This window comes from Anarrhichthys ocellatus, unplaced genomic scaffold, assembly GCF_004355925.1.
Source record: "Anarrhichthys ocellatus isolate YVR2014 unplaced genomic scaffold, GSC_Weel_1.0 scaffold12, whole genome shotgun sequence".
Lineage (NCBI taxonomy): Eukaryota > Metazoa > Chordata > Actinopteri > Perciformes > Anarhichadidae > Anarrhichthys > Anarrhichthys ocellatus.
The window spans coordinates 6,747,001-6,760,626 of record NW_022280042.1 but is presented as its reverse complement, the minus strand read 5'-3'; the positions used below and the strand labels follow the sequence as shown (position 1 = coordinate 6,760,626).

Below are 13,626 nucleotides of genomic sequence, written 5' to 3'. Positions count from 1 at the left end.
GGGGGAGGAGGCGAGTTGAAGTTAAAAGTACAGAGAATCCTGTATTCTCGATCTGTCACCGGGTTGTATGGCGAAAAGAGGGGCAGAGAGAGTGAGACAGAGGCTGCACTTACAGTCAGATCGGCCTACAAATAAGCTGCATTTGCCCATTTGCCTACAATGACAGCAGCAAAATTCCTCCATTAACAATATTAAAAGGAACATATAGTAAGCGGTGGTACAGTAGGGTCACAGGGGCAAAGAGGGGCTACAGGACATTGAGGTACAGATGATGCATGAATTGATAACAGATTGCCTTTAAAGCCACTATTTTGTAGAGTCGGGGACGACTGGTTGGGAGCTTTCATGGAACAGCAAAGTCATGTCATGTGCGGCGGCAAATCGATCCCGAGTCAGCTGTTAGCTCGTCAAACCGTAACGGCACTACGGCGCGCAAAATCTGGCATCTGGGAAGGGATGTCACTGAGAGCGGCTGCGGGCGATAACTCGGTCGAGCCTGACGGCATCATGGCCGCCGCTTGTTTTCACAGCGTGGACTAAATAACTTGAGCCATGAGCGACTCGTAACGAGGAGGGCTTCTACGCACACTCCAGAGATCTTGATGGAAGGCTAACCAGGAGCGTTCAGGAGGGATCACAGAGGAACGTCTACCACGTCGGACTCAAGGACAGCTCAGTGCATGATGGGAATCGAGTCTCTGTGACCTCGGACACAACCTTGAAAAATGTGCAATGCACACGCCACACTGCACTGCTGTATTTGTGATACGCAGCTACGGTTCAACCCGGTTTCAGTGTTCTGCTCTAGTTTCTTTGGCTATTTATCATTGTCACTGCTATTTTTTTATTATTTCAACGCAGCTTGAAAATAATGGGTTGCTCCTGGATGCAGTTGCTTTATTTGCAGCATGTCGGGGCTGGTGTGAAGCGGCCTTGCTATAATTGGGGAGGACTTTGAAAGTGTTAAGCTAATTTAAGATATTTGACCACTTATGAAGAGCAAACTGTGCAATAAGAGAGGGGTCAACACATAAACTACAGGGCTTTATTAAAGGAATAAATACTTTAACATGGCTTTAAGGCCTCCAGTGCATTTCTGTATCAACCAAATGTAGTCAATAAGAACAAAGTGAGATTCTGACAAAAAAACCTTGTCTTGAAAGTGGATCCGTGAGACCCATACATTACACAGCAGGCTCTAGCTGTTTATGTTGGTCGTTGGTTGTGTGTAACAGCTGACGTGCACCCAGGAATAGAAGCCCTGGAATGAGTTAAGGCGATCAGATGATGGACGCGGCATGGTAACATTAGAAGAACTTACCGTATAAAACTACACACACACACACACACACACACCTGTGGTGGCAGTGAACATGACAACGGACCTCTCTGGCCTTTAGCTTCATAGGTCAGGCTGGTCTTCTAACTGCAGAGCGGCGTGGAGACCTGACACACGTGCTAATTTGAGCAGACAACCTACACCCATCGACCATTAGGAACCACAGAGCTGTAACATCTGATGTCAGATACTATATCGGTGCTGCAGGGACGCAACACAATTATTCATATTTGCTTTAAATCGTTGTGTGGAGAGAAGTAAATTACCATGATTGCTGCAGTGTTACCTGTACACCCGGCATTCATGACAAATAATCTGCTTGTAATACTCTGGGGGGAGAATAGAATAACAGTAGAGGATGGATCCCAACGGAACTCTAAAAAGTCCTCACCTTTAGCGAGTCAAAGCAGGCGATCACCCTTCCGTTCTCCACCTGGCAGCTTTTGGGCGGGTGGGCGAATTTGCATTCCTCGTCGCTGCGCGAACAAGTCCCTCTCTGAAACTGCCGGCACACTTCCAGGGTCAGCCATTTTGTGTCCCGCATCGATGCAATGTTTAGAGCCATGTCAGCAACGCCGGCTGCGGAAGCTGGGGTGGAGTGGAGCCACTTGGTTTTTTAGGAGGAGGCTATCCTCTGAGGAGGAGGTTTTCAGAGTGTTCCAGTGGGGAAAAAAATACAAAGACTAAAAGTGAAGGAACATGCCGCTATAAGTGATCTGCTTCAGGTCAGTGGATGGGGTTTGTCCTCGCGGACAGGAAAGTAGAGGCAATGGACTGGCAAAAGTCTCGGTGTCCGGCGCATGGGACTGCACTGCTGTTGTGGGGTTCGTCAGTCGCACAGATAATTGTTCATCAATCAGTAAGTCCCGGGTGCAGACCTCTGACACGGCAGAGGGGGCATGCTCAGAGACAAGCTCTACTTGTTGTACCAATGTCTCCAAAATGACCTTCGTATGAGTGATGATATCTGTGCAAGGGTGGGTGTTTGGAGGGGGGGGGGGGGGGGGAGGGGCAAAAGTGGTGCTATTTCGAGGTGCAATGGCACAGTTTTCGAACACAAAGTATGTGGCTTCCTATTGTTCAAAAGTCTTCGCGACTTACTCTCTCGGAGCTTTGGCACCTCGGCCAGCAGTGCGGTAGCTCCGCCCGCTTCGCTTGGGGGTCACACAAACAGTTCAGGGGTCAGGTTTGCAGCCAAGAAAGGGAAAAATCGGGTAAAAACGCCCGGGAGATCTTCAAGTAAGATGTCGTCTCACAAGGCACTTTCTGTCAGCAATCTGAAATGGAGAAAGAGAAGGAGAGAAACAGAGTGAGAAAACGCTTTGCTAAATATGATGGGCAACCGTTTCTCTAATGGGCTTCAACAGGCGTTAACAGTGTTTGTGTATGCATGTCAATCTGAATTTGTGTGCACACTGCCCCAGAGGGGTGTACAGGGCTGATGAACCAGAGAAAAGGCAGCTGTGAGGTTATACCGAAACCACTTGAGTTGAAGTCCCCCAACCGCGGCTGTGTAGCCATTGTGCGAGGCTCTCCGGCGTATTGCACACAAAGCCAAAAAAGCTTCCACGGCGTGAGACGGTGGACAAGAGCATCGGGTCTGAGCGGAGAAAGGAAAGAAGAAAAGGGTCCAACCCAGCCCTGTAGAGCCGTGCACGGCGGGACGGTGCAGCCGATAGGAAACCGCGCGGCGCAGCACTATTCCGGGCGGCCGTCCAGCAGCCACAGAGGGACCGAGACAGATGCATATGCCAGACACGATTATGACGCGGCCCAGTGTCCTGCAATATTCACTGGTGTCCTACCGTCCGAATCATTGACATCGACCTGTCAATTTACATTCACGGGGGGGGTATGTGCTCATCTTGTGAACGCTCTCTGTGACCGTCTGTCGTCTCGGGAGAGAATGGGGACAATAGGTGGAGCAACAATCTGAGGAAGTGACCTTTAGCTCGGGCATTACGAAACCCATCAATAAGCTACTGCGCAAGGAGCTCTTTTCTTGGCACATCTGGAAATGTTTTTCAGCTAACCGGGGGTGGGAAACAGGGATTTGAGAGGACACCAGACTGAGGGAGGAGAAGGGTTGTAAAAACATGCAGCTCTGGTTAAAAGATTCCCCCGTTTTACTGTTCTAAACATGTGTAAAGCGCCCACGGAAAACAGACCGGGAGAACACCAACACTGTGAAAGCGATATCTGAACTTGATCTTAACGAAGGCACGTTGAGACTCCATCCACATTACTGTAAAGGGACACAGGTGTACATTATCTTTGGCCTGTAGATGTACAAAAATCATCCCGCGTCTTGAAGACGTCTGAATTCTTTTTTGTAGTTTTGTTTTGATGTCTTAAAGATCAAAGGGAGGAACTCAAAAAGACCATATGTCCTGTGTTACGAATAAAAAGATCTTCCAGGCTGCGATTGATTTCTTTTTTTTTTTCGGTCAAAAGGACAGATTGATTTTCCCGAGACGACGAAAGATGCTCGCCCTTGAAATCACCCAGGAAAACGCTAAACTGTTCCAAGCCTATGAATCCTGACCATTGTCTCGCTAATCATATTGTCCCACTTTAGCACTGATCATGTGAAACGAGATGAGAAGCTTCCTCGCCCGATCGCACCGATGCCCGGGCTCCGCTCTCCAAGGCGGGATTTAATTTCACACCATCTCCCCGGGGAGACAGCCAATCGCTGCGGAAAGAGAAAGTCAGGTAAGAGAATCATGTCAGATCTGACCTTTCACAATTAATCTCTTCTAATTTTAGAAGCCAGAAGAAGTCTGCGATCAAGCTAACCTACTTAGTCGGTATGGGAAATGACTTGGCCTCAAACGATGGAAGAAGTTGTGCTGAAATGGTTGGGGGAACACAGCCAATTTGTATTTTTTTGTGGAGAAAGTGTTGGTTTGCAGCACTGAGAGCTTTTCATAAAATTCGAGTGGGCCAGTTGGATAAGGGTCGGTTGGGGTCATCAAAAAAAGCTCACAGGGGACCCCACAGGCAAAGGTATTCATAACAAATGGTGAGGACTGAAGATCACAAAGACTGCCATGTGGGTGAGGGGTACGATGATAATCATGCAGCAACATGACCGCATGTCTCTTCCCATACTGTATATATAGACGAGTGTCTGTTGTGCAATATGCCCAGCAAACTCAACTGCTGTCCAAGCAACTGTTCGTTTGCTATTATTAAGGCGGGTGATGAGCAAAATCTGCTTTAAGACGATCGATTGTTGAGTTAACTTGATAGAAAATGATAGAAAATCAATAAAGTCTGACAATCATTGGAAAGTTTTAAGTCAATTATCAAAACACAAACATTTGCTTCATTTGCTTAGCTTTCAAAGAACAAAGATGTACTTCGAGCTGGAGCACCTAACCATGTATTTATTGCAGTGTGCTTCACCAAATTAGCTTTAAAGAGATGGATGTGTCATGCTAACCTGCTTTTAGATGACTCAGCCCTCCTTCTCCCCTGCTGTCATCCTGGGGGGAAAACTACTACCTCTGTCGCACCACAACATCCACATTTTAAGAGCATGAGAAACTGCTTCGCCATAATGACCGCTTTGGAAAACTCCAGCTGAGGTAAGAGGCGATGCATGCAGTTTTGCTTTTAGTCTGGTTCCGACCGTGGCTCGGGCTAGCTTAGCTTCTGCTGGTGCATTACGCCGACAGTGCATTGCAGGCCTGGCTTAGTTTACGCCGGGCTTAGCGGTCGAGCTTCCAGCACAATGCATGAAGGGAAAGACAGATGGTCAGCAGGTAGGAAGGGACCATACAGTGCCCAATGTTTTCACCTCAGAGATAAGCCCTGCTGTGCACCTTGACTGACCCAGGTTCTGTTTCTGCAGTTCTTCCAGGGCCAAAAGAAAATGATAGAAGTAGAGCTTGATCAAAGGTTAGTCTTAATCTGGCTGAAAAAGATGCCATAGTTTAACACCAGACGGCCTGGGTGTGTGGATGTCAATGGCTGCTCACTTTTTCGACAGAATTGTCAGAACTAAGAGTGACATATTTGATGTTTTTTAGCTACACAGGTCCACATACCTAATAAAGCCCAAAGAGCCAAACCCTGCTGTACATCCTGTTTATTCCTGCAAGACGTCTTTGTCTTCTCAGTACAAACAGCGGACCGACAGGTTGACCTGATAAAGCAGGGCAGAGATGTGAAGAACAGCACTACAGTACTAGACTTTATGGATTACTGACACTTACTAAGGCCAGCTGGCAGCGGCATTATCTTGGTCAGTCCGCTTAATTGAATGAGAGTCAGCGGGACTGGGGCGTCTCGAGTGAAAGTCATTGGCTTGCCCTCTGAATACCAGGCGTGTAACCCATTAGTCTGGTATCTGTGCGCTCGGTCCGTGCGCTGCAGTTTATCTTGGCTGCTTGTATTTGCTCAGCAGAGACGATAAGCTACCAGGGGTTTCCATTGGTCGCGAGCCTCGCGACAACGTTTGCTGTGGCATCAGCCAGGTGTTGTCGGCAAAATAAAGCAGAAACACAAATGGCCGTGACGGACGACAAACATGAGCTGGATGTACCTGAGTGGCTGCATTTCCATTTATTACCATTTCATGCCGGCAAGCCACACTTCTATGGTCATTTGCATGGCCAAGAGGAACACGTGGTCGCTGTTTTTCAAGGCCGTGGAGAGAGGGCCTCATTGTTGAAGTGAAATAGGAAAATGTTTCCAGCGAGTAATGGAAAGTGAGGGAGCATAACAGTAAAGGTTTAATCAAAATGTCCCTAACAGAGCGAACCTAGCGTTCAGCGTGACATCACCGGCATGCAAAATGTTCCTCTGCGTCCTCCAGAGAGGATCAGAGCACGCGGCTATACCCCGCAGCCTAATTCCTGTTTAATACTATGGACGTTATGATGCTTATGAAATTGTCCATGGCATAAGCTACGGCTCCTCGAGTTCAATATCATCAAGTGCCATTAGCGATAAGGACGGGTGAGTGGGCTCAGCAGAGGCTGTACCAGGACTAAGCTACCATTCAGAGGCAACAGAAGCGTTTTCACCGAGTCAGCAGGTAGGTGTGCCCCATATCATAATAGCCTTAGCTAAACCACGGTGACCCGAATGGCCCTGCGCATGATGTGGGACTGTCCCGATCAGTGTCCCGATGTCCTGTTCGTATTTGGGATGGAAATCAGCCACTGCATTCTGTAAATGGACTTGTTTACTGTGTAAGTGCTACTCCTTGCGTCGCCACAGGACTCAGCTAATTACAGTGTAGTTGGCAGCCAGAGGTGACCAGCGCCGTTCAGATAAACATGATGATTAACAGGATACCCGAGCCCACTTGATCTGAAGGTCTCAGGTGAAAATTGCAGGAGCACTGCGCCTACAGCGGCTGTTTTTTTTTTGTTGACACTGGAAAATACTACGCTAGATGAAAGCTCTCGTACAGTGAGATATCAAATGAGTTGAAATCTTAAACCCACAGATTACAGCACTTGAAAACACAAGAGCTGAATGATTCAGCAAACTCACCCTCGTGTCACAGAGCAATCAGACTCCCTCTTTCATGCAGAAGATGTCTACCAACCACTAAATCCTTTTAATACCGTCTCGAGTTGCAATTTGCAGGAGAGTCACTTCCGAGGAAGGGGGATTTCTGGCTGATAGGGTCTTGCAGCCAGGACTCGGTGCTTGTCTGAGGCTTATTATCCCCATTCTTTTTCGCAACAGGAAGGGCTGAACTGATGTTCCATTTTAGAAAACACCCACTTCCCCTTGATCCACAGCCAGATGTATGACACCACCCCGGCCTTCTCCACGCAGGCGATGATGTCCACCGCTTGAACCGCTCCAGGCCCAGCGTCTAGCGCGAAACTAAATCTAGACAGGCGGCGGAAAGCCGGGGGACACGTCAACCGTGCCTCTTCTGACACATCAGGTTAATTATGATGTGGGCCTTATTAGAACTGTGAAGTTCCAGCTATTTGTGTCCACGTACGTAAACACCAAACATTCTTTGCCCTTAAAAAGTTACTGTATGGGGAAAAACTTTGCGAGAACACCACAGCGCGGATACCACACTCCTCTAGAGAGTGAAAAAATGTGTAGCCCATGTGGCAAAAAAAAGAGAAGAGAAAGCTTCTGACATTTGCACTGAGGAAAGGGGGGGCAAGTACACTGCTGCGATAATGCCTCTCCCTCTGGAGTCGAAAGAGAAAGTCCATTACAGCGCTGGAAACTGCAGTGAGCGTAGTTACTGCGTGGCTGCAGGCTCCCAGCACTCCTGTGCCTTTATCCCCCCCACACACACACACACACACACACACACACACACACTATATTTTCTTCAGCCTCACACTCTTTCTCTCGCGCAGATAAAACATGCTCTCTCCTCCCTCCCCACCCAGACTGGTATGCAGCACACTGCAGCAAAACTCCTGCAAAAAAAAAACACACAAAAAAGAAGAGATAAAGCCAGCCAATATGCTGGTTCTTTCCCACCTCGTTTCCACTGGGTCCCGTAGTCTGTCTGTCTGTCTGTCTGTCTGTCTGTCTGCTGTCCCGAACACAGGAGGCACCCGGCGCTTCTGTGACACTGAGCTACAGTGCAGCTTTCCCTTCAGCCTCAGCGACCGGAGTTAATGACCAAGTGAACTGTTGTCATTCCTCGCGAGCTGCCGAGTGCTGCAGCCGGGGGTCCATGCCTAGACAGGGAGTTTCTCTCGCTCTCTCTCTCCCTCTCTCTCTCTCAGTCTCTCGGAGAGCGAGGCAGGCAGGCGGGCAGGCAGGAAGCAGAAGAGTGTCTCCTCCAACTATCTGGCTGAAACACTTCCAGCCAACTCCCCCACACCCCTTAAAGCCAGCCCCTTCCTGCACACCAGCCTGTGGCAAGGCCCCGCCCCTTAACAGCTCCAGCCAATGGAGAGGCGGCTCCACTGAATCACTGCTTTTTGTGCCTCTCCATTGGAGCAGAGTGGGCTGTGTGATAGGGCGAAAAACTGTGCTTACAGTGACAACCCCTGAATGCTGATCGTAAAAAGGTATTTCCCCAATTTCGTGCCCTGCTCAACTAGCTGGCGTATTATTTATTCCGTCTCCATCGCTCTCCCTGTGAACTTGATTATATTCAAATTCAAATCAGCACCGCCTGAATTGTTTCCCAATAGGAAAAAGATGTAAAGTCTAGACTTGTTCGTACCACAAGGCAAAACAAGTAAGCAGTGATCAAGGAGTCGCTGCAGTCGCATAATGAAAATCAGCCTTGTCCTTGTCTGTGTTCTATCATCACATTTAACACCATTCCCCCCCCCCAGGAAACCAGAGCACTGACTCTCCTCTACCTCCCCTCAGCATCCGACCTCTAAACTCATCCCCTCCCACACACATCTCTTTTCCATCCCTCACCTGTACGTTTGAACCCATTTCTCAAACATATCTTTCGAGCCCAGTTTCACTCAAATTCCTGATTACTGGACTGCAAAATCGCACAGTGGCAAACATTTCTGTTGTTGTTATTGCATCGGAATTTGCTCGGGGGAAAAAAAGGGAAGATTGGTGGTGGCTGGGACTGCTTGGTCTGTCTCCTCCCCCACCCGTCCTCTCCTCCTCCACCCAGCCGATGACATGCCGGTCGGCATCACACGAGCCGAGAAACCGGAACGTCACAGAACTGATGAGTCAGAGAAGCAGCTTCATGACTTTTCGATCCAGATTCAATAGAACAGCTGTACCGTCTGTCTCTCTCTCTCTCTCATACAAAGGCTGTGAATGACGCAGCAGCCTGGGTGTTTCGTTGACATCAACGAGGCTCAACACGCTTTACAGTTCAACGATAAACAAACGTATTTACTGTCTGATTATGCTTTCATAGTGTGACGCTCCACAGGGAATAGATTTTGTCAAATGGATCAGGGGCGATTGGGGGGGGGGGGTTTGAGGTGATTAATCTCTCTGGCATGAAATATCCTCTACCTCAGCGAATGACGCCGAACACTGACGTCATCTTCGGCATCAGAGCACCTGTAATGAAATAACACAGGCGAGCGCTCTGCCGTTATATGAAGAGGGAGGTGGGGGGGTGTCAGCCTTAGAGAAAAGCAAAAGTGTCACCTTACACCTTCTGCGGATGTAGTCTCACTATGCTACACGCAGCAGATTAAAGGAGCAGCAACAACAGTATATTACTGCGGGATGCAACTTGACTTAAACAACTCTACATCATTCATCCAGAGCAAACAGCATGTTGGACAGGCCAGCCTGCTCCACCATCGCTCACAGATGAATCTTATCAATTTCTCATTTGGCTGCAAACCGACTTCTCAATAACCACATTACTGAATAATAAATGCGTAACAAGCCTGCTGCTTGTAGCTAATTTCCATCGGCAGACCTCAGATAGCCTACCTTCTAAATAGGTTTGTCCGACAGGAAAACAAACAAAGGCCTGGCAGACAAACACGCTGAGCCACTTCCTTCCCACGTCGTACCCCCCCCCCCCCTCCCCCCCCCCTTATTATCCCTGTCCTGTTTGACCCCAAACGGCTTCGCTCGCTCACACACAACCAGATTTAAGAGCCCGTGTCCCCGAGTGCCTTCACTTTCAAATACAAAAGGAGCCTTTCCCAAAAAACAATGGCTAATTGCAGCAAAATGAGAATTGACGGGTTAAAACAGTTTGAAAAGGCTGTTTTTTTCGGCGGTGCTATTGGATAGTCGAACACCACGGAGAGAGAGAGGGAGACAGAACAGGGCTCAGAAATAGGGCACCGATGACAGATCAATGAAAAGGCAGCTGTCTTTTTTCTATTATTAGCCGTAATCAAATATCAAGCGGCAGAGAGTTGCGCTTCCTTCCGCTTGAAGTCCACATGATGACAGAGAATACACAAGTGGCTGTGTGGGCGAGTGGTCAACTAGTGTGGTTTAGGGCAAGTTCAAGGCTGTGCAATGAAACACAAAAAAGATCAACCAGGAAGTACTGGATTATTTACGTTAAAACACCTCCTGGCTTGGAATCAAACATCTGTTTTCCGTGGGTTAATCTAGAACATTAAAGGCCGATTTTTCATACTGCTGATTATACAAAGTCCCTTTTCCGAACAGTCCTAGTGCGCTGTGGACGGCTAGGTCTTACTCAAGTGTGCAAATTGCTTTAATAGCCTTAATGAGCACAATATATTCCATTAATGATATTGTTCTACTGATAGTTCATTTGCTTCCACCAGTGCAATTCTTGTTCCGAGATGTCAATTTGCATTTTCAGAAGGACCAATTACTGTACATGACATAGCAGGATGACAACTTATTAACCTCACCCAGGTGGGAGAAGGCTCCAGCTCTGCCAACCTGCAGTAGATTTAAATGTGCCTCCACTTACGTCTCGTTAGAACGGCTCTATTCTTTCTTGTACACAGCGATCAAAATCCAACAACCCATTAAATCAAGGTGCAATTACGGTTATTGTGTTTTCACATCTGCATTTGAAGGTAACACACAGTAACAGTTCATTCTTTGCACACTGGAATAGGAGTGCACCTTGTAAAATAAGATAAGATAATCCTTTATTAGTACTGCAGTGGGGAAATGTACAGCAGCATAGACAAGAGACAGTAAAAAAAACAATATCAAAACAAGTATTATAAATAAGTAATAAAATAGTAAAGAATATTAAATAAGTAAAAAATCCACAATAACTAAAATATTAAATATACAGACATAATTTTCAATATTATATGTGTTACAATAAATGTGTTATTATCGAACCTGTCCCCCGAGTGATTGAATTATAGACATTGGTTGCTTCGCGTTTAGCAAACAACATGCAGGACTGTGCAGGAAAGAGCTCACAGGCACCACTACGCATGTCACTGTGGAGCTGCTTTTACTTGTGTTCATTAGCGTAGCAATCCAGACATCGGGTCCCAGTGGTAACGACACCGCAGTAGCATCATCACAACCATTTTAGCCACCTTCTACTTGCAAGCGTGAGGCGCCAGAGGCACGTTGCGCTAGCTGCTAAGCTAGCTACCTGCAGCTTACCTGATGACGAACCTGTCACATCCAGCTGCACGCTTCAGCCGACACCACCGCCTCTCGAGAGCGCTATTTGGGTTGTGCAGGACGGGTCGGGGTGGGGGGGTGGGGGGCGAAATGGTCTTCGAATGAGACTCCTCACTTTTTCTTTTGCCGTGGCGACACTTTTTGCAGTTTTATTTTAAAACGTGCAGAAGTAAGCTATGACTCGCTACGCGCTAGCTCGCTAACTACTTTTTAGGGCTAGGGTAGGAAGCAACAAGCGATTTTGACAGTTCGAGGAATGTTGAATGTGCTTCGCGAGGGGGTTAGTACTAAGGTATACACATTAAATACGCGTTTATTCTCAACTATATCGGATATTATGAGCTGAAACTAAAAGACAAACAGTATAAAATTGGTATGTGTTAGTACATGTCGTTCAATTTTAACACGGGGATTTACTTCTATTCGATAAACAACACATTTCCAACCCTACAGCAAAAGTGGTACAGTCCAGATGAACCAAGGGTAAAGGGAGGGGGTGCTTGTTACCTAGGAAACAACAGTGAATCTCCCTGTGGCGAAAGATGTGGCCACTGATTTATGGACCAGTGCCTGTCTGTCTGTCTGCCTGTCTGTCCGTCAAAATAGCCTGCCATCGACAACATGATTAAAGACATTTCACAAAACCTGTTGCAATTTAAACTGTATTCATTCTCATAATTATATAATTCAATATGTCTTCATATTCATTCTATCATGATATAGATATACAGTATGCAGATGTATTGACTTATGATGTTATTATTGCAATTTCAAGAGAAACTTAACAGCAAAAACAACAGAAAATACATTTAATTTTGATTTATCAGCTGATGAAAGATTCTAACTCAGCACACCGTCACCACTCGATGCTTTGCAGAGGGGCATGCACATCCCCGGCACTTTGCAGCCTAATTGCATGCAGCTGGCTGGATTTAGCGGCCTGTGACACACAGAGACCCGTTGTCAGCAAGAAGCGCAAACGAGTCAACAAGGAGCAAGTCACAAATATCCCCGGAATGAGCAGAGGGGCACAAATTTAGCCCCACTGACTGCTGCCCACGCCATGTGCTGCCTATTGAGCGCACGGACAATGAACACAGCCATCACAGACTGCTCTGTCAGGTCCAAGGCCTGCTCCAGCGGAATGCTACACCGCGAATGAAGGCATCGCAGTTTGACAGGACACAGGCCACCGGCCTGGGATGAAGACGGTGTTGGTTATAAACAGTTGTTTGAAGCACAGACCTTTATGGGCTCAATTTATGATCAATCATGTAGAAATTCAAAGATGGAGAATTAATCTGGGGTCAGACGGGCGATGGCTGGCATGTGTTACTGCCTTGCGTCACAATATAAAGTGACATTTGATGCATCACACTGGTGGCGCCATACAAGTTCATATTAATCAACATTATCTCCGGCAGACCAACAGTAGAGGTCTTAAAGAGAACCAAGAATACTGATGTCATCCCAGCCGGCTCATGCTCTTTTCAGCATTTAATATCAGAAACATAGCCATAAGTCTTTCTTTTTTTATCTAATCACATATCATGTAAGTTTTTCATCCTAATATAGCAAATCGAAAAGCAAAACACAACACATCCAAGGCATCGCCACTGTGGAGGTAAAAAAAACACAGTATTTTCAAGACCTAAGTGATTATGAAAAACTGCTGGCATAGGTCAAGCTCATCCCTGAATGCCTAACGTATTGATCTCAATGCAGAGGAGGCATTTGTAAAAAAAAAAAAAACGAGAGAAAAAACCCCGCTGCTGGCGGCATACTTCTCTAAAAGTCCCTGAACGCCCACACACTTGCAAACACACACTGGGCTCACACTCCTAAAAAAACACAAAAACATCAATTTAACAAGACTTTTTCTTTCCTTTGGCTTCAAGTTTGAGGTTGCTGCATTGATGTAGGCGGAGGGCTGAAACGCTTGTGTCACTTTCCCTTTCCCTGCTTTGTGCAAGACGGAGCAATTTAGCCGCGATTCAACAGCGTGCTCATTTCGGACGCCATTTGTAAAAAGTTTGGGAAAACAGGTGGCACTATTTCTTCCTAAGTCAACGTCACGTACACATTTAAAGCGCGCCGTTCATCTCAAACGCTCGGCGTGAAGAAGCTCGCTGCCTGTTCGCGTCGTGTGCTCATTAGTGTGTTTTTTGACTTGTTGCAGGGGCAGTCTGCGGAGTGGACCTCAGGATCGACTGAGGGGGCGTCGGGCGGAAAAACAACCATAGCATCGA

General features: G+C 47.1%; 1 protein-coding gene across 11 annotated transcripts in view; it reads right to left on the bottom strand.

Moving 5' to 3' along the window:
• LOC116385940 (muscleblind-like protein 2a) overlaps positions 1 to 11,588 on the bottom strand; it is a 39,578-nt gene extending 27,990 nt beyond the window's left edge. For 2 of the 11 annotated variants that reach the window (XM_031851748.1, XM_031851741.1), the window contains exons 1-2: positions 7,820 to 9,724; positions 1,731 to 2,616 (exon numbers count right to left, since the gene is read on the bottom strand). In XM_031851748.1, the coding sequence (XP_031707608.1) occupies positions 1,731 to 1,904 (174 nt within the window). In that variant the 5' untranslated portion in view covers positions 1,905 to 2,616; positions 7,820 to 9,724. The other 9 variants (XM_031851747.1, XM_031851742.1, XM_031851738.1 and 6 more) reach the window with 8 other exon arrangements.
• Between the last annotated feature and the right edge of the window lie 2,038 nt (positions 11,589 to 13,626).